The sequence below is a fragment of the Ostrea edulis genome, chromosome 4 (genome assembly GCF_947568905.1).
Source record: "Ostrea edulis chromosome 4, xbOstEdul1.1, whole genome shotgun sequence".
NCBI classification, from domain to species: domain Eukaryota; kingdom Metazoa; phylum Mollusca; class Bivalvia; order Ostreida; family Ostreidae; genus Ostrea; species Ostrea edulis.
The window spans coordinates 67,775,164-67,803,114 of record NC_079167.1 but is presented as its reverse complement, the minus strand read 5'-3'; the positions used below and the strand labels follow the sequence as shown (position 1 = coordinate 67,803,114).

At 34.5% G+C, this 27,951-nt stretch overlaps 1 protein-coding gene across 1 annotated transcript; it reads right to left on the bottom strand.

Annotated features, from left to right (window-relative positions):
• Positions 1-23: 23 nt before the first annotated feature.
• LOC125668060 (brain-specific angiogenesis inhibitor 1-associated protein 2-like) lies at positions 24-27,231 on the bottom strand. Its single transcript, XM_048901813.2, has 16 exons — positions 26,841-27,231; positions 26,478-26,553; positions 25,750-25,842; positions 14,743-14,804; positions 14,141-14,212; positions 12,610-12,741; positions 11,804-11,869; positions 9,321-9,407; positions 7,366-7,464; positions 6,535-6,688; positions 6,060-6,249; positions 5,213-5,281; positions 4,135-4,297; positions 3,626-3,769; positions 2,444-2,967; positions 24-1,708 (listed from the first exon to the last, which is right to left on the bottom strand). Exons 1-16 carry the CDS (start codon positions 26,886-26,888, stop codon positions 1,630-1,632), a joined length of 2,058 nt encoding a protein of 685 aa, XP_048757770.2. The 5' UTR covers positions 26,889-27,231; the 3' UTR covers positions 24-1,629.
• Between the last annotated feature and the right edge of the window lie 720 nt (positions 27,232-27,951).

Sequence of the window (27,951 nt, the reverse complement as noted above, 5' to 3'; positions counted from 1 at the left end):
ATCCGAGATATCAATGTTAGAAATGATAGATAATTATTTATTAAATAACATATAGAACAGGTAACATTCAATGTTGGTAATAACAATTTCATAACATGAATTCAGGCTAAAATATTGGTCTTGCATATATTGAAAACAGATAATGCAACATCAGAAACTGCAAGAAAGTTTTAACATAGTGTCAATCATTAAAAATCATAAACAAATTTAAAAAAACACTCATTTATAAAAAATGTGGTCTCCTAAGCTAGGTGACTTTCTGTTTTTAATCAATCAAAGGGCTGCCTTCTTCGGAAAAAAACATCATACAATATTTTTAAAAAACTTTCTATTTATACAAGTATTACTAACTTCTCTGTGTAGTTGCTGAAAATAGCTCTAACCAAATGATTTGAGAAACAATATCGTGCAACATCCCTTAGACAGCATTTTAGTTGTTCCACAAACTGTTTGCAAAATCATATTACCCCAAGACAAACACTTTAAAAGTTATACAATGATAATAGCTTATCTATTGTGTATTCCATATATATATATATATAAATTTGTTCATTTTTAAACTATATACATAAAGCATCAGACTATAAATATACATAGACATATTGCAAATTCAACATCTGTAACATTCATAAATATCACAATTACCTAATTATACACAAACTGATTCTTTTTTTATCCTTAAAAAGAAAAGGCTTTATGATATTTAAGTTCTATCAAAGCAACTTATAATCATAATATCCATAAAATTATTTATTTTTCCCTGAGTCAAAACATATTCCAGGTGCAAAAACTTAATATCTGAACACTCGTTTACAAAAAGATTAGGTAATTCTTTATTAACCCTGGTTGCCTATGTAATTTTATCTTGATCATACACATTAACACAGAGAGGGAGAGGGGGGGGGGGGGGGCACAATTTCTAAGCTAAGATTAAGGTGAAATAAAACAACACCATGAATTTTAAACAGACTCCGCCCAGTTGCCCAAATAGGTGATTATCACAAAGTTGGGGGACTGGCCAAACCTGTTTAAGGGACTTTCGTAAATAACAGCACTTGAAAATTCTTCATTCCTAATTTCCTCTGATTGAGATTTCCTACATATAACATGTCTGAGATATTGTTATGTGCAATAATAAAGGTGGAAACTTTATTTACACCAAAATGATTGAATATGGGATAATATACATGTATTTTTATACAAATATTAACATCAATTGCTATCAAATTTGTTCAAATTGTACAGAAAATAAAAGCACATCAGGTTGGAAGATAATTACAATTATGACTGAAATATGAAATAAACCACTAAACAGTTTACATTTTCAACAAAATTTGAAAAGGGCAGATCAAATTGGAAGCATTGAAAATATTTGCTGCAGATCTGTAGCTCTCTGGGAAAATATATTGGAGAAGATCCAATTGGGTTCGCCCAATATTTTCCCAAGAGAGCTATACAGATCTGCAGCTTCAACTGAATGAAAAACTGAAACCTCAACATGACATGAAACAGCATGTACAATGTGGATACACAAAAGTGAGTACAAGTAAATTCTGTAGAAGGATGGTGAGTGGAGTCTGAGTAGACAGTTATTTATTCAATGTAGCACCAATCTCTAGGTTCTGCCTATTAAACACGAGGTCTAGATTTATCGTCGGTCATAGCTCTCCTTAAACTCACGTCGGCAAACTTAGGATTTCTTCGGAAACTGTTAAAGCAGAAAAATATAGTTACATCAAGCATTTTGCAACGAAATTTTTTTTATTACAACACACATGAAATGGTTATCTTGCACAGTGTTTGTTTAACAAATAAATTATTTATCCTTTACTTCTAAAAAAAAATCATATGTAATAGCTAAAGAACATGTACATACAAATTAAAAAAGTTTTGTTTCACAATTTTTTAATACAACTTGAAAGTATGTGTCTGAAAATCGAGATTAACATCATCTTAAAAAATGGATTCATTCACCCTGTGAAGTTAACTGATGCATGCTTCGTGGTCATTCATTAGTATAATCAATAGTAGTAAAATGCATTTGATATGATATATACAATGATAGATAATAAAGCTTTGTGGATTTTTCTGTTAGTATTTTAAAACATGCAAATTTGGGAGTTACATGTCCTGTATTCATGCTTGCAAATACTAAAAAAAAAGTTAACACGACGGAAAGGACAAGTGATACAAGTGTCAGTAAATCTCTAGTATAATCACTGTAAGTACTTTTCCTACTTCTGAACTACTACTAACTAGTACATAAAAATTATATCAAGTTCATGGTGGGAGAAAATTTCTGTTAGGTATATCTAGGTGTCCTGAGAAATTGTTTTTCGTTCTCATATGAATTTGTTATTTTAAAGTGTTATTCTAGGGTCGATTGTTATTCATGTGCATGTTCAGTTACTCTAAATGCAAAGATATCTATATTATTTATTACTCTGAATCCTCTTCATCTGTCCCATAATTCATAGCAGGTCCATGCCGATGTCCGCCGATGGGAGGGGGCCCGGGTGGGGCGGGAGGAGGGGGTGGGGGGATGCTGTGTTGTTGACGAGACATATGCCCATACCCTGGCATGCTTCCCTGGGTGTTCTGATATAAATTGTGGTAAACTGAAGTATCAGACTGTGCAGCAGAAGAAGCATGAGTGCTTGTGATTGGTGCAGAAGTTGGAGGAAGAGGTGGTGCTGATGGAATATTGTGAGCTGATTGGTTGATTTTCTGGTTTTGATGAATTGGGTTTCTTCTCGCAGGAGATTCTGATCTGAGAGAGGAATTTATACTGGGGGAAGCTGAAGAGAATGAGGGTGAAGGGGTGCCATTGACTGGGGAATGGTGTTGGGATGGCAGAGGAGAAGGGGGAGGGGGCAGAGGAGGAGATGGGGGATTATTGTCCCTGGCCTCAGGTCTGGAGTAATTGGGGTCCTGATGGTGAGCATTGGTTGCTCCGTCTCCAGTGTACTGTATACAAAGAGGAAAATTTCAGAAAAAAAAATAAAACCAATGCTGTTTTAAAAAAATCAGTCACCAATTAATTGTAAAAATCAAACAAGAATTAATATGACTTCCATGTTATTTTGTTTCCTTTCACCAATTATATAGTAAGTATTACAAAAGGGTTACATTTAAAAACAAACAATAAAGATATTTAGAAAGGAACAACAATTAATCAAGGAAGGAGTCAAAACTGAATTCCAGATAGGCAACCAATTTTTAAGAAGAAAAAAAAAAAAAGAAATAGAAATTGTATCTTAGATACTGGTTTTATATTATAGAGGAAACATATTTAGTTTTTTCATCCACAATGTAAGGTAAAATCTGTATTTTGCTGAATTAAAACAACAGCTCTGGTAAGGGAATACTGGTGGGTCTTTTAAAAATTAATCCTTTGAATAATTGTTCACAAAAAGAAATATAATGTTTTCAATAATTTTTTTATAGCCATGTACATTGCGTGGACCATCATTCCAAAGTGTCTGGTTCATAAATATTCCAAACAAAGCCCAACCCTACAATTTATTAGATACGTTTCTTGTTAAACATGCAAGGAGTACACCCGATGATACATTTGTAAAATACAAGGTACAGTTCCATAACAACATTCCACCAGGCAAAATACCTGTTGGTCAGAGGGCAAAAAGTGGTAAAGGTGGTCCATTTCAGAGTTCATATATGCCCCTTGCCCTGTGAATTGTCTTGGTAAAGAGTAAGACCCCATAAAATTAGGGTGTTGTCCAGTCCACCCAGGGTGATGGATTTGTGACTGAAAAGTTACTAATCGGTGAATACATACATGAATACATAGGTGATCTACACGTGTTATATATGATCAAGCAGGAAGCAGATGCCTGACTGAAGACATGAAAACTAAAACTACACATTCTATGTATACATATGAAATAAAGCAGCACGCAAGTGCATACAATGGAACCTCAAAAAAGTAATGCATTAAAATTTAAAATTTAGAGTAGCATTGCCATTTATTTCAATTAAAAATATTAAAAATTATGTACTGTAATTCCAATTGCTTATTTTACATTACATATTGTATCAACTTTAAAAGATTCTATGTTATTCTGAGCTGTCTTTAAGCAATCCAGGATCTTATGACTTGATTATCTCCCTTACCCTCATCAGCTGAGGACTGTCATTGACTGGTAATCGGACTCCTGACCCTTCATACAAGGATTTTGGTCTCTGAGCATTTCCTGGCATGTTGTGCTCCATATAATATCCACCATCCGACTGGTCATCCAATAAATCTCCCATACTTTTCACTCTGCCATTCATCCTGTGTTTTGAACATATTTTATTGTACATACATGATATACAAAAGGATCAGAAACAAGTTCAAATAACTTACGAGTTCTTCTCCTGTAAGGTCATGGAATAAGAACACTTGTGACTGCATAATAATTCATGAAAAGCTACTGCTGCAGATACATATTTGGTGGTGGTGGTGGTGGTGGTGGTGGGGGGGGGGGGGGGGGGGGGGGGGGGAGGATGATGTTATCACTTTCTCTAATCCATCCAAGAATACCAAACTTTGGGGACTTTTAAGCAGTTTTATTATATTTAGTGCTAACAACACTTGCATGTGCTTTAGTGCCAATAAAGAATTTTACAATTGAATTGAATATTTAATGATAATAATACAATTTTATGGATTTAATGAACCATTTTATCATATTTAGATTGCATAGTACAAAATTTTATGGATTTAACATACCATGTCATTATAAGTACATAGCCATGTCTACAGTGTTTTGAAAACTCTTTTACATTTTTTAAAAGAAGAAAAAGAAGATATTCTTAAGATATAAGATAACAGTTGCTTAGGATTTGTCTCCCTTTGTAACTAAAAATTGTTAGAGGAGGAAATAAATGTTCAATAATTCTCATCCAGAATCTGCTTATTGATATAATGAATTCTGGCTTTTATAATCTCATAGCTTATCTACTGACTTTAGTACAGGCACTCTTAATCTTTAACAATCATGTGAAGAAGTATAGCAGTAGTGGTAAAGCATAAAACTACCCTGAAAATGACACAGAGGTTTGGAAACATTTTTGAATTGTCGGACTGTATAGAATATATAATTCAGATAACCAATGTTGTTGAAAGTATAAATGGAAAACAAACTTTAAAAGATGTAAATATAAAATTTCCAATTTCAAGACCCTATAGGGATGAACTAGCTCTTACATGGAATGGCCATTGCGTGAGGGAGGCATAAGGAATGGCTCTGTGAAAGACAGGGGAAACCAGCCATATCTGAAAAATAAGACAGGAAATTTTCAAAATATTTCAATCTTACTTTGACTAAGGTATAGATAGACTGCATACATTGATGTCATATTGTCAGAAATGAAGATTACATTTTATAAGCAAGTAAATACTCTGAACAATCTTACAATATCTATGGATAATTCAAATGCTGAACATGACCTAAATTTTTAGTTTTAGTTTATGATTAAACAATTACAAACCAAATAATTACTACACCAAACTAGCAAACACAGTAGACACTGCCAATCTATATCTTGTATAACCCCTACATAGGCCCAGAAATGGAAATAAATTGTATTCTACTCCATCTAGTGTTCTGAATTATTTAATAATAAAATGTTTTTTGTAACAGGAAGGAAGAAAATGCAATGGACCAGACTGGGATTCAAACCCGGGCCCCTGAATCTCTAGTCAGGTGTTCTACCAACTGAGCTGTCTGACCACCGGCTATTGAACCCGTCTGACCGCTACACTCCTCCCTCCTTAAATGTCTTCATACTTGAAGACATCAATTGCAGGATCTTTATCCCTTGGCAGGCATTTTGACGAGCTGGTCTATGATGCTAAATGTCACAGAAAGGGAGAAAAATGCAATGGACCAGACCGGGATTCGAACCACGCTAAAATGTCTGATGGGAGCCCAATTCAAAACAAAAAGAGAAACAAAAACAGAGACCCATGAAAATATAGGACTCTGTTCATCCGCTGTTGTCTTCCAGAGAAATAAAATTATCAAAATAACAGAAAGAGTCAAAATCCTTACTTTCCCATTCTTGTGTTGAGACCATATTGCCAACCTTCAGAAGCCTTCTCCCCCACAATGTTGATTATGTCACCCTCCATGAAAGACAGCTTGGTATCCCCCGTCCCATCATGGGAGTACACAGCCCTAACCTGGAGGCCAGAGATAGGGGGCGGTGGGGGAACTACCCTGCCATGGGGCAAAGTCTTGGCTGTAAATAAAAATAATGAAATTTTGACAAATGTTTTTAACCTGGCTTCTGGGCATTTATTCAAATTTTTGCAATTTTATTTTCTTACTAGACAAGTTACTTCAGAACAATTCTAATATCAAGATCTTCAAGTTTATCAATGTTTGTCTTTCTTGGCATTGAAAGCGTCAGTATTTGATTGTCTTGATATTCCAAAAGGTCCACCATTATAATGGGATTATTACCACTTAATTTTCAAAGTTGTCTGACACAATAAATTGGTTTTCCTGTGCAAAGGTGGCTTACTGTAAATGTCTGACCCAGTCTCAGACTGTACAGGAATTGGGTGTCGGTAGACATCGTGAACACTCTGGGACCGTTTGTAGGGACTGCCTAATGACCGCGTCTCTATGTCATTTCGGTACAATCCGCCATTCATTTCAGTCATGTGATCATGATCCTACGAGACAGATTCCTTAAGCATTTACTAAAAATAGCATTATAACAGATTATTGAAACTTATTACTAGGCCAATGAACTGGTATTGGCTTATAGCAAACTTGCACATGAAACATTTTTGGAGAATTTTACATGCACATAAGTAATTGAATACGAAGTGCTGTTTCAATAAAAAGTAAAACACAGTTACAGCAATCACGTTTATAATGAACTCATGCTTCTGGCAAAGTGATTTCTATTCCCTATCATTTTAAAACATGTCATGAACTTCTTGGATATAATGAATTACGTTGATAACGAATCAGAATTGTTTGCCCCCAGCACTTTACTACAAGCCCATTTGACCTGTATCATTGGTTGATATTTCCTCCAAGGCTCGCATGTATATTTCTACAAAAACTGATTGATCTCTGCATGAAAACCAATACCGCAGACCTCAGTTCATGCAATACAATTTACAAGTATACAAAAGAAAGAAATCTCACCAAGAAGAAAAACACATGCAAGGCACCGGAATCAATATAAACGGTAAAATGATCCAGAAATTGCTATTCAGAAAATACTTTGCTGACTTATTAAAACATTGAAATAATATCCACCAGAGAACACAATCATCATAATGTCTCTTAGGATAATTAAATGATTCAATGCCTACTGCTGTATCAGCCATGTTTTTACCGAAATCATCAATAGTCTATCCGCCTCCGGTGGTAGAATGTGAGGTTTGACAGAAAGCTGCTTCCATTTTGTAAGTCCTGTCATTAACGTCTCTGCAGACTGGAATTCAAAAATAAAATCAGAATTAAATGCACATTATACATAGTTCTCATTGTTGTTACTTGTAACAAAATATGTATAAAGATCAGGGGGATTACGGTGCTCTGTATGGAGTAGATTCAATGAAACACACACACACACTCACAGACACACACATGCTCTAACTCTGGGAAGAAGACATCAGGTCATAGCCGCCAGCCAGGTTTGACCACCAATGGCCTGAGAGCTCAGTTGGTAGAGCACCTGACTAGAGATTCGGGGTCTTGGGATCGAAACCCTGTCTGGTCCGTTGCATTTTCTCCCTTCCTGTTACAAGGTTAACACCAATGAATGTAAATAGGAATAGAGAAAACATAACAGATCAGACTGTGATTCGAGTCTAAGTCCCCCTGAATTGCTCTATTTACCAGCTGAACTATCTGGTGACTGACCATCAGAGTACTGGTGACTGACCATCAGAGCAGGAATGGACGTTTAGTGTACGGTCAGTTTGTGGTTAAACAGAGATACACATCAAGTGATATCCTCTTCAGATATGGAGATAGCTATACAAGTATAGACTTCAATGCACAGTGACTGTATGTAATGGTCAGGCTCAACAGATCTTCAGGGTCCTGATTCCTGGCCCATTGTATTTTCTTCCTGGCATGGTTGTGATTGACAGGTGAATATGTCTGAATGTTTTCAGTGGCAAAGAATGGGAGGGATGAAGCAGTCAGACTGGTTGGATAATTGGTGACCAGCTTTGCTGGAAGAGTGCAACTGACTGGATATTCATTCAGACTCTTGCGCTTCAGTGCTGGCTTGCTCTATTCCATTTTCTCTCTTTCTTTTTCTATGTTTAGGACCCATGGTGAGTAAATATGATCTTAGATATGGAGGTATTATGCGGTAAAATTAAAAATAAAGTAGAAAAGGTGTTTTGTTACATTTTCATCTAAACTCCTTGAATCTGATTGGCTGAGAAATATTTGAAAAAACAATGTTTCCCCTCCTGGATGATTAGTATCTAACAACAGGAAACAAGTACTAACTTAAGAATGGATGATATTATAAAAAGAATATCTCATGCATCAAATTGATGTGCCACAGATTTTGGAAAAATGTCATTTGAAATTGATGCAGTGTGCAGTGCATTACACCAACATTTTGAATAAAAAATTGATTTATCAAAAGAAACAAACAGTAATCGGTAGCTTGGTAGGTATATTGGTATTCCCATGTACTCTGTAACTATCACAGAAAGTAACATTTTGAATTTTTAATATTTCACCAATGTTCAAATTTTGTTTATACAAATCTAGTTAAAAAGGAAATTAAAATGAATTTTTGTGCTTTGTTTTGACCCCAAGAAAACCATGCATTGTCAACCTCAGCTGTGCCTATACCCTCAGTGAACAAGGGTTTTCTTGGCCAACGCCTCAGTTGACAATGGTTTTCTTGGCCAATGCCTCAGTGAACAAGGGTTTTCTTGGCCAACGCCTCAGTTGACAATGGTTTTCTCAGGGTGAAAATTTTCAATGTTACCCTCAACATATGCACTATTGTTAAATATATAACTTAATTCACTAAATGTGATCCACAGAAATCACTGGGGAAAAACCCAACAAACTATGAAAACTGACACATACCCCACCCTTCTGGCACCATCTACAATGTTACTGTCAACACTTGATTATCAATAATTTAAGTATGCCCATAATAAAAATAACCTTTCAAAATCCCATTAAGATACAACACACTAATTACACACAAATTTCATCATGACTGTTCTTTTCTTCTGTGTATTTTTATGAGCATATTTATGTGATCTCTCACTTACAAGTAACAAAAGGTAAAACGATGATATTACTCACCTGTTTATGGTGATTGGCGTACAGTGTTGCCATGGCGTTCAGGCGATCTAGTAAAAAACAATGATATTTCCTCTCTTCAAGGAGAGCCTGAAAGCAAAATTTATAAAAAATCTGAGACAATCTACAAAATGCATGCATTAAAGATATTATAAAAGGTATCTAAGAGACCAGAAGTAATTATACTGCATCATGTTGTTCTATATTGAGAGAAACCTGTATTTTATTTCATGTACTACCTAATGATATTAACTGCCTATGAGGACAATAGGAAGTTTAATGTCCTGAGATACAGCAACTATTCCCCAGAAATTGTAACTGTGAAGGTTGGGAAGAGGGGCAATAAACTTGCTGTTGGTGGAAGGAAAACTTCGTAAATAAATATTCCATTGTATCGAACATAAATTCAAGTTTACGTAAAACAAGAGGCCCATGAGCCATACAAGTCACCCGAGTAACAGGTAATAATTTCATTGGACAGCTCATTCAAACAGGGTGTTCATCTTTTTCTTCAGTTGTCCAAAAGTATTTAGAACAAGTAATGTTGGTAAGTGGTTGAATCTGTGTGGCGTAGTAGTGCTAGCACGATTGTCATCGATGTTCACAGAAACCTGTACGATTAACGAAGAATGAACCCTTGCTCCGAGAGCCAAGAATTTACTATTTTAGCAGAGGGCTCCTTGATCTTCCTGCATATGCTGTCAGTTTTTATTTGGTGTAAAAAGAAGGCAAGAAAAAAGAGTTTTAAACATTACCACTATTTTGGACCCACCCTAGAGACTGACCTCCTGCCCTATGTGCCGTGAAATTAATAATGCATAAGGTTTCCTGCTCTGTGAATCATGTGACCTAAACATTATACATATATCACAAATTGATGCACATATCACCAGATCATGAGCCTGATAAGTAAGTTTGAAGACTATCTAGTACACTTTGGCTAATAGTCTAAAAGTATTGACCTCTGTCTTACAGGAAAAATCAAAATGTTATAGAAAAAATCTAGAGAGTCACAATAAAAGAAATTGTCATTACTATGTAATAATTTCATTTTACTTGTAACATGCAATTTGATTGGTTAAATAAAAATCTTAATGAGACAGACAGACAGACATTCTTTATTTCCTCTGCAGCAATTAAGCAATGCATGTCCCAATACAAGCATGAACTGTGCATATAATTAAATGTACAAAAATTAAATGTCAATGAATTTCATCACATAATGATTTATTGTATCATTTGAATGGCCAATTTGATTGACTAATTAAAAATCTTTATGATAGAAGTGCAAGTAGTTACAAATGAACATACTGTTTGCTTTTTATTGCCTGCATAATTATTCCAAATTCAATAAGCTCTTCAGTTTTTTACATTATTTCCAGAGATCTATTGAAAAGCTGGTGCAATGCATGATTAGCAACACGATATATTACAGTATGTATTCTCCAATATAATGTTTTTTTTACCTTTAAATTGATACGAGGCTTGGATTTCTTGAAAAAATCTCAAATTCAAAATGGAGTTTTCTTTTATTTGAACAGTCAAAATTTGAGTCAAGACATAAGTTTTTGTTGTTGTTGAGAAATCCAGGCCAGAGCTTTTAAATGTGTAAAATAGCATCGATCCCCGTAAGTTTCATTGAAATTGTATATAAAATACATAAATTTATTTAATAATCAAAATCTTGCATACACAAAATTTCAGAATTTTTCATCTGGTGACCTTGTCATTGTACATTTAAAATTGAAATGAATTTTGATTTTTATTGGAATAAGAAAATCAGTTTTTTCTGATTTTTTTAATATATTTTTTTTTTTTATAAAAATCAAATTTTTATGCAGAATTCCATATTCCCCAAAATCTTGTAAATCACGAATTCCAGAATATACAATCAAATAATTATGAGAGCCTGACCATTGCAACAAGAATTCTAGAATTTAAATCTAATTATTAGAGCCTAGCTAATGTAAGAAAAACAGAATATATACCCGATGGGCGTGGTCATAATGACACTCGGGAGCTACGCTCCCTCGTGTCATTATCATCACACCCATCGGTATACATATAATTATTTGAGCCTGACTGTCCAGTGCAAAATGTATTTTCAAAGGAGGGATAGCATATCATCACCATTTATCAAATGGAAATATGCCATTTTGACAAAAATAATATCAGAAATACATTCTGTCATTTTGAAATTCATCCCATGTCCGGTTAGCTTAGCAGACTGCATGAGGCATTCAGCTGGCAATCTATAGATCTATAACCGTTTTAATTTTTCACAAAAAAATGATAATTTTTCGCTACAATCCGACAAAATTTTAAAATTCCAACAAAATAACCTTATTATACACATATCCTATTACAGCTTTCAGTCATGGCAATGTAACAGGTGTTATCATACATCCTTAATCCATTTGGTCTGACATGAGTCACACATTAAAATAAAGAGAGACCAAAAGAGCATGCTTTGTCGTGCATCCTACCAGTTTTAGTCCACTCTGCCTGAATTCATCCAACTTCTCCTGACACCTTTCGAGTGTTTTCACATGCTGAAAAGATTCATAAATACTGTTAAAAATCTGAGTGTTTGAAATTGACTTTCTCTATACTACAATACCATGGTATAGTGGTATTGTTTTAATAGTTCAATTTCAGTGTAATCATCCAAACCACTGGATACAATGGTATATGAAGTTATGCATTAAAAATATACATTGTACAGGTTTAGGACACTTGACACAAACAAATAAATGAATGCATGGGTTGATACATATTTTTTTTAATTAGTTTGGGTGTAATAAATACAAATATAAAATTCATAAAAAAAAAACATTCAGGGACTTCTAAATTTTCTATGATGTTCAAAAATTTAAATATATTACCCCTCCCTATATATAACTCTTCTACAAATTTCCCCCACTGTTTTGGACTTCATTGAGAAATCATGGGAATAAATTACATTCCATATGGTAAATTGTATTCATTTTCAGAATTTTTTGAAAAGAGTTTGTTTGTAGCATTAAGTGTCAATAAGACAAAAATTCAAGCTGAAAGACAAACATTTTATGTACAAAAACAAGTAATATTCATGGAGGACAGTTTAATTCATAAATCATGAATTCATTCAGTGACTTTATATCCAGTAAATTAGAGTTTTTACAAAATTCATCATCTAAATTTTTAAAACGTTTTTTTAATGATGCTTCAAATTCTAAAACAGGGTGAAATTCCTATTGTGTACAAGTAGACATTGATTCTGATTTATTGATCATAATCAAAGGAAGGTTACCTGAGCCTCCTTTTGCTCTTCAAACACCGGTTTGTTTCGGCTTTTTTTGCGGAATTTTTTCAGGGACTCCACGGCTTTACTGTAGGGAGCCCACACAACCTTGTGTCCTGTTGTGTATTTTTTGTGTTGTGACTGTAAAAGACATATATTGCAGGCATATACAGTATCATAAAATATCATTACAGAAGGATCTTAATGCAGTGTCTGAGCAGAATGCATCTCTTTTTCACTGTGTGCTGACGCATGTCACGTCCGTGGAGAGCTAATACAAGTTATAGCTGCAATAAATTGCAGCCCTCTCCGATTTTTTTATTCTGAATTTTCTCTCCCCCCTCCCCCCCAAAAAAAGAAATTGGAGAGGGTTACATTATTGCAGCTAATATTAATTGGAAAACTTACTTCTTAAGAATTATCATACAGTAAATCTATTCTTTCAAAGAACTTAATATATAATTGCCTATGAGAAACTTTTCTTTTATCATGCAGTCTCAAATAATGAGTAAAAGTATGTAATATATACCTAGCACTAACTACAAATACAGATATACCACTAAACACAATGAAACTCATTTATTCATCTAATGTAAGGGAACATGGTTGAAAATAATCATAGTTTATTATTTCTATTTTGTGATTGTGACATAGAAATCACGCTCCATGACCATACAGTTTGCTTGACAGAGCCTGCACGATGTTAGAGAAAAATTGATGTATGACTTATTTTCCACAAATGACCATGACCTGGTGCTTATAATCTACAGCCATAATCAGTATTAGGCGTCAACAGCAACTTTACTGACATTTTCCCCGGTAGTTAAAGGAACTTTCAAATTACACTTAAGAGTATTTTGATTAATTCACTTTCTGAACTATATACCTCTGTTGCTTTAAATAGTAGTTCAATTTGATGGATTTTAATATATTCTGTAAAAGTAAATGGCATCTTGCAATCTTAATCATTAACTACTCTGTTCTACCACGGTTTATAACCTTAGAATGATTCATCTAGCAATTCAAGGTTTACTCAAACTGGTGAATTTAATGTAAAAAGCACTGGTCAAATTTCCAAGCTACCATCTGCCAGTGATATATTGACGCGTGTGCTCAATTGAGAAAGTCAAGGGGTGTTTGCGTTGTTTGTTTTGGGACAAACTCCAGTTTCGTACAGTCCTCCGACTCTAAGTGTAAATATTCTTAACGGATAAAATGACTCCCACCCAACTCAGCTATTTCTATAGCTTAATTGTCACCCACTACAAGCTGGGTGATTCATTACGCACAATACGAAGGGTATACACCTTATTTACGGATGTGTATTTTGACTGTGTTTACTAACAACCAAATCTTTTTGCTAGACAAGCCCTTCGTTCTGATGTACTTTTCATTACGGATTCAATATGCTGTTTGTTATACCTATGTGTCACCGGGTTATTACATAACCTTCCATTTCAATAGAGAATAAAGAGGCTTACTCCATTACTGAATCTTGGTGTATATAAACTTTTTTTTTCGATCATAGTTAAAAACCTACCGAAGATCTCCTGAATTCATTTTCCAACTTCTGTTCTAATGGCAAGATTAACTCTGTGAACAAGGCTTTTGACTGCAAAAAACAAGCATGTTGTCATGAACCCATCAAGGCTGTATATATCAGATACTCTCTTCTCTTTCCCAGCTTCTTTTTTTCCCCCATTTAATGATTCATCCACGGAATCAATGTAAAGAGGCACTAATGATTATAAAATCCCCGACACAGCAACAAATACTTTGGAATCATTGACAGAATATTGAAGACATCTTTTGTAACAGGATGATAAAAACTTTGAATTTCTTGTAACTCATAAGAATGTTAAAACAATACTCTGAAAATTTCTGTCGAAACATTCATGGATGCCAATTTTCATGGATTGCCCCTTGATTTCACATTTTTGTTGGGGTGTTATTAGAATGGGTTTCTGTTGAAAACCTCAATTATAAATTTTGTTGGACTTGTTGGACTTTGAAATCAATGTGAAAGGAGTACCTATGAAATCCACAAAAATTGCACCCCTCCAAAATTTCCAAAAGACATGCACATTTTGCAGTATAGGCCTATACTCTTTTCCAACATGATTACAGTTAGTCACAACCTACATTTTCTTCTACTCTGGCCTGTACGTCTTTGTGGGCTTCTGCTATCTCATATATTGCTTCTCCTGCAACAGATTTACAAAATCTACTCAAGTATTGAATTCAAAGCAGGCAACCAGTGTATAATACCCGCTCTATACCCGATTTAAAAAAAAATACAACATGTACTCCCCAATAGCTACTTTTAATTACCCAGTGAGGTGAATTCCCATATATACTGTCCGATTCATTAATATTTCAACCTGCTCTGCTCTTTTACTATGAATCGTTGGACACATCAAAGAAGATTGTGTTAATACTGAGTAATAATGTGAGAGTTTAATGTATCCTTATTGAACAACACATTGATTTCAGATTTTCTTCGACATAGCGCGTCCAGTAAGAGGCTTATTAGTGATGCGTGCATCCCCCCTAACAAGCCATTCATTACCTGTCGGGCTGAACAACTGATGGTGCATGCACAGAAAACTTTTCTGAGAATCAATAAGTATATAATGATCGAATCTTGTGATTTGGTTGGGAAGTTTTAGTCGGAGTTACACATACATGTATACCGAACTCATAATATAGCTTTTCATCCATGTCTGAAGACTACGAAATTGAAGATGGATTCCAACCATATGTAATTTCATATCTTTTAAAATGTATTGGGAGCTTGACCCCTTGTGTGTTTGTATTTATAAAAAATATCAGCTTAAACTACATTGTGTTCATATTTAAAATCAATGGTAAATCTGACATACTCTGATGACTGCATGTACACATGTGTCAATGCAAACAGTACATATACTTATAAATTACCTAATACCACTAATTACTGTAAATGTATTATATTTGGCGTGTACGATATTTGGCGGAAATCGTTTTTTCAACAAGTTAGCGTAGATTTGATTTAGCGCATTCCTGAATTACTTTAAACATCTAGATTTACGGATGGCATTTAGCGATGTACTTGATTTAGCGGAAGCTGCGTTCCGCCAAAGGCGCTAAATAGAATACACAGCCAAATGTAATACATTTACAGTATTTCACTTCCTTTCCAATAAAAAAAATATATTTTATGCTCCACCATTTTAACTTTCAATAACTAGAGTAAAAGGTAGGCCAGTACAAATGTATCATAATCTTCCTTCTAACATTTTGTTGGCCAAAATGAAACTTCCCCTCTGAATTTTTTTTAATCTAATATTGTCTTTCCTAATCACTTTCTAACAGTTCGTTATCATTTATTTACCTTGTGTTTCATAACAATGAAGCACAAACAAGCTTCTTATCATAAAACAAACAACCTTTTGTTTTGTAGCCCAGTCCACTAGACATTTTATCTGGTTTTCATTATAGCTTTTATGTACATATCATCTATGGTATTTCTCTTGTTTTATTTGTAATTAGATGATTAAATTCATTGCTTTGGGGTTGAAATTTTTTCATTGAAATACAAGAGTTTTGAATAAAAACAGCTGCATTACTCTTAAAAAAGAAAATTTATGGATGAGTTATTTCCCTTGAACAGTTGACCCCTGCTCTGTGCTGAAAGACAAGAAAGTTTAAAGAGGCAAAATACATACATTAACCTTTTCTTATCCTCTAATGCCAGTGTTATAATCTGCAATTTATATTCAATGCTGCATTTGCACATTTAAATTTCATCTTAAAATGCAATTACAATTAATGTAGTCCTTTAAACAATTGTACCAAGAATTAAGTTTCTCTGCATATACTCCTATTCCCTCATTGCTATGGGCAACAAAACTGAGTATGATTAAAAACTTCCTTTCCTTTCATCACATTTTCCTTGACTACCTCATTCTACTATACAATATTGTTTACAATATTCCCTCGATTCATTTTCTACCTTACTCTTACAGTATATAATCCATATTAATCCTCCGTTTGTTTCCTCATTGTAATAATTTCTTTTTTTGTTCCTTCTTGTGATTCGGATGTATTCATGGTGCTATAAAACTATTCTCTATCACGTACCCTTTGTGTGCATGCACATTCATAAGGGGTGAAACGATACAGCATCTTTAAGATTCGATACAAACAACTATACAATAGTCTTGATGCTAATATTGTTTTGCTGTTTTTCCGCCACACTCAACAATTTTTCAGTTATCTGGTGGCACCCAGTTTTTATTGTTGGAAGAGAACCCAGATACAATGTACCTGGGAAGAGATCACCAACCTTCCGAAAGTAATTAACTGGGAAAATTTCTAACTTATCGGTGCAAGCGGGATTTGAACCCGTGCCGACCAGAGGTGAGAGGCCGTGTGATTTTGAGCGTGATGCTTTAACCACTCGGCGACAGAGGCCCTCCTAATATTTTTTTTTTTAAATTTGATTCCGTAATTATATACAATGAATATACATTATATGTATACCAATGTTCAATATTTCAATACTTCAGTTTTTTGTTGCTGTCTGCAATCTAATTTCCATCTTAATTGCAAACATGTACACGGCTTTATTTAAAGCGAGAGCGTTCCCATACAGGAAATATGCATATTGAGGGGCATTTTCCAATAATACCTCACTATATTTTCTGTTTAGCATCATTTTGTAATCATGTTAATTGAATCTTGACCAATATTGAAATGAACTGTGTATTATTTTTCTGAATGAATCAAATCGAAACTGATCTGCAATGAATCAAACGTCGAATACAAGACCCTGAATCATGATTCAACTGCATTGTAATATATCATTTCACCCCTAAACTTAACATCAAGGCTTAGCCATATTAGAAGCAAGAGTTTAGCCTACATTTATGTTGAAGTCTGAAGAGCCATACCACCAGATGATGCAAACTGGTAAAAGTTCTAAAATGAATTAAGTGCATGTTGCAATTAGACATCATTACCAAACCTTGTTAGAGTGAAACTTCAGTTTAACTCAAACTGCAGTCTATTTCAATCACTAGTAAATGTACTGGGTATTCGATTTGGATTACCACATATATATACTTTGTGATAGAATTTAATATTAGGTGGCAAAATGTACACTCAAATTAGACAAGGTATATTATAGCACATATAGTAGTGAATGAATGGATTTAGTGGACACTGAAAATATGACACACACACACAGAGAATCAGGTTCCAATAAATACACTGGTATATATACGTAATTGTATCAAATAATTATATTTATCAGTATGCGGCCATGCCCTCAAGTAAATATAAAAATGTCATGTCGAGCTATTGGGTGCGATATAAATAAACAAGTTATATGATCACAATGAAGACTAAATATGATTGGACGGTGTCAATAAACTCCGATGTATGACATCAATACATAATAACCCGAGAATGAAATGTCTCTTACTGAAAAATCACTGCACAATTGTCAGTTCCTACTCAGATCATCAAATCGGTGTCCTTTCAACTGACATAAAACACACAATTCATGGTTTTGAGAAGGGAATTGATTCTATAAAAGGATGAGAGGCAATTGTTTGTATCAATTGTGACTGCAACACGTTTTTTGTTTTCACAGTCGTCATTCTTGAAGGGTGGGGTTATGACATGTGGTTTCACCTAGGAAAAGATGGAAATGGAGAGGGGGTGTCGAATTGCAAGACATTCTACTCCAGGTGTGGATTAGACACCGTTATTGAAAACTGGTATAGTGAGAAAAGAGAAAATCTATGGCTGAATGGATTATTAAGAATCAAATTGCTGTATTTCTTGTCAAATGCTCTTAGAGTCAGTTAATGTCCCTTATATACCTCAGAGAGGTTAAGCAGCACCAAGTCAAAAGTACCTCGCTGTGAAACTCTAACATGCTGGAGTTATTCGGCACCAAGTTAAAAGTATCTCGCCATAAATCTCTAGCATGCTGGAGTTAAGCGGCACCAAGTCAAAAGTATCTCGCCATAAATCTCTAGCATGCTGGAGTTAAGCAGCTCCAAGTCAAAAGTACCTCGCTGTGAACCTCTAGCATGCTAAAGTTATGTGGCACCAAGTCAAAAGTACCTCGCCGTAAACCTCTAGCATGCTAGAGTACACTTGACTCATGCTCCGTACCCATCACAACCTCACAATAAACTCCCGTTTCACAATCCTCTTTTGAATATACAAGTTACTCTATTCCAGACAGTTTGTATTTGTCAAGCTATATCTACAGCAACCAACAAATGCAATCTTCTGTCCCTTAATACCCACAGGCATTGCACAGTTTCTAAGTGCATAAATCGTTTGTGATATTTACTCAATACTGTACTTTTATGACTTTACTAAATTAAACCCTACAGATTTGAAGAGCTATTTATTGTACTACAACGTAAATGTTCTTTCGATTGACATGGAGGGGTTTTACATAATAAATCTGATTGACAATAGCTACAACAATGTTAACATAAACATTCATTCAAATTTGAGTATGGAGGGTGGATGGAATTTTGCAGACTAGAGAATTTAGATATCAATAACTTAGTAATGAAGGTCAAGGGGTATTCCCAGCCAATAAAAAAACAAGTTTCTTTCTACCAGAACTTAAATAGCCTTTCTCTTTTACAAACTTTTCAGATGGTAACAAGATTTTAATTTTATGTGTAAACCTTGCAATGAAGTTGTGGAGGGAACAAAATAATAATCCGAATATTCTGAAATTTTTATCACTAATCGACACATACACCCTTGGGCTACTTGTCCACAAACACAACAATTTTTTAAAAGTTTGAATGGCCTGATTTTCAACCAAACATTAATAATCGTCAACATGAATCAGATATTTCATGCATGCATAATGTCACCCAATTTCACCCGTGGTAATACATGTGGCAAAGGTGACTTAATTACCTGGCGTTAGCTTACTCGACACGGGCTAAGTAATCTTGCATAAGAATAGGACTGCAAGACTGACAAACGACAGCTTCATTAGCATATAAAACAACACATCTTCAGCATAGGTCTAGACCCAAAGTTTATTTGGTCTGGGGTTCAACATGCACATCTGTCCACTATATAGTTGTTCTTACCTCCCACAGTAGCAGTTAGATCTGATTGACCACAGATGTGAATGAATATTACATTCCATCACAATTTTCTCTAAAAGATGTATGCTACAAATGCACAAGTACCCTAAATATAAGACACATCTTCCAAGTCTCTACAGATTTTGCTACCTAGCAGATGTATTAAGGTATTTCCACCCTCCTGTGACATCATACGTCTTTACAAAGTTAATGATTTAATAAGATTTAAGCATGAGAGGAAGATAAATTTTGTTGGAGTCTTTTTCAATAGTTATTGTAAAAAATCTTGTTAACCATAAAATATTTCAAAAGTCAGAGTTATATGTGAATAATTAATTATATGTTTCAAAATATTGAATCCAAGGGCAATAACTGTTTTCATTAAATCATTTATCAAGTCTAGTTCCTTTGATTATTTCCTTGATCTAGTGTTTCATATCACTATATATACCAGCAACATTTTTTAAAGTTCAAGATCAAGTTGCATGTACCACGAGAGACCATCCTGTTGACATATTTCCTCCTATCAATTTTTCTGTCTCAGTCTATTTAGTTGAAAAGGATCAATTCGGGGTAACAAAAGAAAACACCTATTGGGCCGGATTTGGTTTTAGTCTTTACAAAAAGCTCATCCATATTCCTTCTAAATTGTTAATAGGCCAAACAAATGCGATAAGTTGTTTTTCATTCATCGCAGTGCCTTTAGTATGTGGGTATAGGAGGAAACTTTTAACAGATTTCTTACAGCAATGTAGCTATAGAATATGCTTAAATTGTTCTTTAGTTTCTCAAACAACAGAACTCTTTAAAAAAGAAGTTCTTCATTACCAAACACAGCAATATTTGCTTGGCTTGCTTTTATACATGGCACAATGTACTTGAGTCGAGTAACACAGAATGAATGATTATTTTCCTCAGAACATTAAGTCTGTAACCAAAAGATATACTAGTTCCACTTGATTGCATTTGTGAACAGGGAATTTAGAATTTGCTTTCATATAAAGAATGAACATGCATTTAAAACTAGATTATTGAAAGAAAATTATGTAACACACATTTTTCTACAAAATAGTGTTCAAAAGACAAAATTTTAAAAAAACCAAACAAGTGTGGTGTAAAGTGGATTTGAACCATGACAAAAAGTGAATAACAGCATAGCTTACTGAGCTACACTAACTACCCGGTTGTTAAAAAACATTTTCCCTAATTTTTTGTAGTTTAGTGAATTTCAACCAAGGGCACCCCAGGGGTATCCTTTAAAAATCCTACTGTAAATTGTTCTTCAGATTGCAACCTATCAAAATATCATAACATTTAGGGACAGGTCTGCCCTGATGGATTTCAAGGCCAAAATTCATGCAAAAATCAATGCTAAAATAGGGAAAACACGGTTTAGGTCAACTTTCAAGATTAATTTCCATATCGCAAATAATAAAGTTTAGGTTGAATTAGTAAATTTTAAAAATTCAAACACATATATGGCTAAAAAAAAAAACATTGAAAATATAACAACCTGACTTTTCCTGGAAGATTGATCTCCCCTATAGGTCTTTTCCTGGAAGATTGATTTCCCCTATAGGTCTTTTCTTTTGTTACCCTAGGTTGATCCTTTGAAAATAAACTAAGTGAATTACCTATCAACTTTTGTTTTAGTCTCTGTAACTGCTACTTATGTTCTTTGATATTCAAGATACGAGAAAAGCAGGGCTAAGTTTTGCAATATAATGTAGTAATTAGGGCTATACGGACTGTGGATATCGGTCTGGATAGCTCAGTGGTTAGAGCACCTAACTAGTAATACAGGGGTCCCAGGTTCAATTCCTGGTCCAACCAAAGATTTTCTCCTTTCTCCTATACAATGATGCAATTTTACTTATTTGTAGAAGTGCATTTTTTCCTATGAAACACGCAAGTCTATTTCTCTGTACAAAATCCTGGAAAGTTTTGAGCAATGTGCTCATGAACAGAAAGGCAGGGAGGAAATAGTCCTGCAAATATACTGGTTGACACTGCATGCTTCCTTCCTTGAATTCCTCCCATCAAACCTGTTACGTTTGTTTTTTCACAAACATTGGCCCTTTTTCATTATCGTTCAATTTAAGTGCATCAGATGGCCACTGGGTACATATGAATATGAATACACAAAACAGCGTCCATCTTGCATATGTAGTACATGTCATGTGACTACTTACACCAGCCAGTGGATGGTTGTTTGGATCTTTTAAGGGTTGCGAGTTTAAGCCATTATGATCTAAGGCCATCATTAAAAATATTTTTGTTTGATGTACTCCGACCCACATTTTTCAAGGTGGGTCGGTAGGTATTTGTTTTTTAATGTCATGAAATTTTTTGATATTTAATTTTAAAGTAAGGAGAATTTTCTATTTTTCAAGGGAACCAAAAAAAAAAATGAAATTTAAAATTGCTGAAAAAAATGATCGGGTAGGAGCAAATTTGACGGGTCGGTCGGAGTACATCAAACAAATCAATTTTTATTTTTGGCCTAACTACAAAAACCTATATGGTATGCTTTGATCTATGTGTGAATTTTCTGAGGAGAAAGCAAAAAACCAAAAATGGAGAAGTTGTTTGAAATAAATGCCAAGTACCAACTTGCGCTGGTTTATTGGAAATTGGATAAACTTGATTTATTCATCTCATTCTGTATCATGTTGGAATTTTTTTTAAACATAAGGGTTGTACGTTTGAATGAAAAAAGTGAAGATAACGAACATTGGTTAATCTCATAATTCTTATAAGAATACAAAATTCAGAGTAGAGCAAACACCATGTAACTCCTGCATAGTCAAAATTAGTATGCAAAGAACAGCCCAACAGTTGGTATGAAACATGTTGGACAGCATTTGAACTAAGGTTCTTTGATTAAATTTTATTGCTATATATAATAACCATAAAATTTACGTAATGCTGACTTTTAATGAGACTGTTGAAACCCCTGTAACATCAACTTATTTGTCAGTAACCTGCCTTGATTTAAAAACTGATCATATGCAGAAGCTTGCATATTGAGTCAACTTTGCTCAGTAGTGAGCTAATTTCCAGCAATACTGTTGAGAGACATAAACACCATATGCAGGTGATAATGGAATATTGCTACATAAATATGGAATCTGAAATCATCTTGTTTGTCATGAAGCTGAGCTGAATCCTACTTGAACATCTCCCTAGTTTCTTTTATAAATTTAGAAAGTAATCCGACCTTTGGAGTTACCCTCCATTTTGGCATTCAATTCATCAATCAAACTGGACCAACATAATGTCAGTTGAATTTTACATTGTACAGCATAATTACTGTATTTAGTATTTCTACACCAGTAAGGATAATCAATTCACTATAACACTCTATCAACGTGACAAAGCATTGTTAAATTAACCCTCTTTGCAAAAAATCCCACAATTCCAAAAGCAAAATAATTCAAACCAATCAAAATTTGGGTTCAGCTCAACACTTAGAATTTTATTTTATTTTTTGAAGTGCATCGAAAACTGAATCCAACACACCACATACACTTTGAAAGAAATGTAACTGTTTTAAAATACACGTGTGAAAATTGGCTTCAACTCAATATAGTTCAAAATTTTGGTTAATAAAAGTGAATACACCTAAAAACTTAGTATCAAGGTGCACTGCATATATCTCTTTCAACAAAAACGAAGGAGGAAAAAGACTATAAACTGCTCCTGTATCAATCTGTTACACTTCGAAGGCTCAACAGACCTATTTGTTCCACCTTCATACATCCTAACCCCATCAATTATCAAGATCAATGCCAAAGCTTATACCAGGACAAAGGAGAAATCATTAAATGCCTACTGTCAAACGAGTGAAAAGGGGAGATGTCCTTATCCATCATGAAGGGGACAAGACATGGACGGAGACAACAGTATAATCCAGCTTTTTAAATTTTTCTCGGTATTTCTTTACAGTTTTTATCTGTAAAAGCATATTTCTAGTACAGGATAGATGAAAATCTGACGTGAATTGTGACAAATACATGTGCATGCTTTGTCTATTTCACAATTTTTGTTCAACTGTATATATCTGATGAATGCATGTGCAGAAAAAGAATCACATATGATAAAGTTTGTTTTAAAACCTATGAGGAAATTATTTGGTAATGTGATTTACTAAACACAAGAAGTAAAACTAAATAGAACTTCCTTATCCTTGTGGTGATTTTGTTTTAGGGAAACACGAATTATATTAGAATTACAAAATGCATCATTAAAATCACAGTCCAAACTCCCATATCCTTAACTTCCTATTATATAATTACAGTAATTTCATAATGTGAATACTCAAAGCGAGGTTTCAATTTTAGTTTTATTGATTACCACAAATTACTGTAGATAATTTGTTAATAGTATTCTAAAACATCTCTTGACTATATTTTTACTTTCAGAATTGGGTTAGATGTGCACAGTGTTCACAGTTTAGCATTCTAATTCACCTGAGTCCACAGGAACAGTATATACCATTTCAAAGTTACCGGTCCTGCACTAGATTTTGTCTGCTCTTCTGGTGACGCAAGATAATTGAAATATGATAAACTTTAACTATAAAAGATATTAAAATGCTGGTTTTAATTTATTCTGAATATTCAGAAACATTAGACAGTGATAAATCTGAGTCATATAAATCAGAGAAATCAGACTCATCATCCTCAATTGCTTTCTCTTGTAGTGGTCAGCCGGGTTCGATCACCGGTGGCCATATAGCTCAGTTAGTAGAGCATCTGACCTGGGGGCCCGGGTTCGAATCCCGGTCCGGTCCGTTGCATTTTCTCCCTTCCTGTTACACTTATACACCAAACTCTTCATCTAAAACATCATCAGTTACAAGATCATCTAAAACATCATCATGTACAAGATCATCTAAAACATCATCAGGTACAAGATAATCTAAAACATCGTTACAGTACATATTCAGAAGATGCTCAAGCATGCATACTCAGTATCAAAATATTATCTTTCAGGAAATAATTTTTGCAGAATGTATAAAGATTATGTGTCCTCGTTTTCATAAAATTCTGACATATGTCTTGTTAATGACATGGTTTGCCTTCATAAATAATGTTGGCCAGCATATTTGCATTAACAATTAAAATGTTTATGACTTCCATTACATGGATATACAATGACCTCAACATTATCAAAACTAACATTTTTTGGTATTAATTTCAACCTATACTGAAGACTTCCGAATGGTTAAGTCTTAAATGTAAAATACTGTGTCCTTTTGCACAAAGAAGATTCCATTATGCTTCCCTTTGAATGTGATGGTAATTTCATCTAAAAATACATCCTCATTACATATATAGGCTCTGTCTGCTGCCTAATTCTATCATGATATACAAATACAATATTGAAATATATCTAAATTATAGATGTCCGCCATATAAAAACTTTGTAGTGTTACTCAAGCTTCTTTCCCGTCTGTTTAAAAGTAGTTTGTGTTTTTACAAAAACTATCTTCTCTTGTTCATCTTCTTTTTCAATTCAAAACCTGACCACTTTCTTAAAACTGCAGGTGTAGACAATCACATGATTAAGCCATTTACAACTGATTTTAAAGTTTGTTTGATGTACTACCAGACATTAAGTATCCTGGATTGTTGTAGACATCTTGTTACAGGAGGAATGTAATTAATGCATCCTACAAGGGGACTCCCTTATTCCCTTCTGATTCACAGAAATTTGTCATGCTTCAATAGATCTCACAGAACCGTAACCATATACATTGTACTGTGTCCACACAATACTGGGTTTTGTTGTTGTTGTTTGTTTTTTGTTTTTATTTTTGGGAGGGTTTTTTGTTGGCTTTTTTATATTATTTGAAAATGTAGCAATTTTAGATATGTTCCCCAACTGCCATATCTCCATATACCCAAGCTCTCTCTCTCTCTCTCTCTCTCTCTCTCTCTCTCTCTCTCTCTCTACTATTGAAGTCTTCTATTTATGTAGGAAATAATTGTTAAAACCAAAGGGGAAATATGATTTGTAAACCCACCTATTTCTTCAGTACCACCTGAGCACGTTGTTCTAGCTGTCTGCCCTACTCTCAGGAGGGCCTCTGTATAGGCCCTGGCAGCAGCGGTTAGGCCTAGAGAGAAAGATAAAAACAACTCAATTTGGCAGTATCATATAACAATTTTCAGAAACTAGCTATTTGAATAATGTTGACTTAACCTATGGTGTCGCATTTACAATGGTCAGTTCATCTACTTGTACCAAGGTATATATTGACAGCGAGAGTGTCCTTAATTTTATGAGGCTAATCATTATAGGAGACATTACTTTATCTTAAAGTCATTACTGAAGGAAATATCACCCCCTTGCCCTACTAGTCACCATGACCCCATTCATTACTCGGACCATTTTTAAGCCCATTTAGATGAGGAGACCCCACCCAAAATGACTGTATGCAGTGCAGCTTTGTGTCTTAATCTCCCCCCAGGTGACAAAAGTCTGGTATGTGTAATATTTTTTCTGACATAGTTTTGACATTTTAAGCCCCTTGTAAGTGTATGTACATGCATGCATCATTCTCTGCTTGTTAATATACCCCCTTAGAGAAGAAATTTAAATTCCAGTTCATTTGAAAATCACTTACAATTCACGTTGGTGAGTTGTCCAAGCAGTAGATTAGTTAATGATATTCCTCAATAGATGGGTTATCTTTATGGGAATGATGAAAGTATTGTGTCAACATTATTAATGACCCACAGTATTACCTACCTTGCAAGGCCTTGTGGTACATTTTTCCACATGCTATTATTTGTCGAACTCCAGGATTAAAATTTTCTGCAAGTCCCTATAAAATTAACATTTTGATATATAGAGAATTAAGACTGCAATAACATGTGAACGATGTTTTCTTTTTATTACACGACAAGCAAGATCAACTTAATTGACACATAATATGATAAAGAGAAATAGCTTTGGTTCACATTTCAAATTGATGCAAAATTACAGAAATCAATCATACAAATGACCGGAAATTTGCTTTTCTTTCTATATGTAAGGAAAATAATATTGATTTTCAACAAACAGGTGTGGTTGTGTGTAGAGAGAGAGAGAGAGAGAGAGATAAAAATTTACCTTGTATACAGATTCCGTTATTCTATGACTTTCGTCTGTGTTCTTCATTATCTATATTCACAAATAATTCCAAAATGATTAAAAAAGCAGAACTGACAAATTAAATCCTTCGTGTATACACACTCGCGTTAAACCATCACTGTGCTCACTGCAACGCTATCAGAAAACATTTGACAGCTGAAACTCCAGGTGCGCAGTGTACCGTTATACGTCAAAGTTGAAAGGTCACGCACAGTGACAGGTGTAACGACGTGCTTTCCCTCCGTACAATGTGCGATAAGCGAGTTAGTTTGATGCACATTTGGGCTAAATGATACATTCGGCCTCAACAAAAATTTGGACCTACAGTAAAGGTTTACATTTGAAGTAAAATTTAATTCATATTATATATATATCTTGTCATTGATTATCTCGGACACTCGTCAAACTTTAAAACAGAAAAGGAAAAGTACCCGCAGGTATCTGTAATTCACAAGCGCTGGTATCTAATACTATAATTAGCCCAAATGTGATACCAATTTTAGTCCAAATAAATAGTCCGAGTGATGATGAGAGAGAGAGGGGGGGGAGGGCGAGAGAGAGAGAGAGAGAGAGAGAGAGAGAGAGAGAGAGAACACTGCGGATTTATACTTGATCCTTGTCGTTCTCATCTACCTTACGTTTCTAAAAGTAGACTGCTTTTTCCTTTGAAAAAATAGGAGATGACCACCACTAAATCATGCGAATAATATACTGTAATCGGCAAGAAATTAATATACTTCATTGCAGGTAGCGTTTAAGAAAGTAACCATCGATAATTAAAAAAAAAAAAAGAGAAGTTTTTCAGAAACATCATGTGGGGTTTTATTCCCCCACTCCGGACAACCCCAAAGGCGCTGTCTTGGACCTTTTGGTATTTATGGTCTAGGAGGTAGGTCTATGTTCCGATGCGCACATTAACTAAACTCAAGGGGTGGGGTGGGGGTTGAATTCAAACTTACATGGTGAGTACGTATTCAGTGGCGAATTTAAAGGGGGGGGGGGTCAGCGCTGGAACCCCAACCCCCCCTAAAATTTTCAAATTTAACCGGGGTAAATTGTGGTCTCTTGTTTAGAAAAATGTAAAGGATAA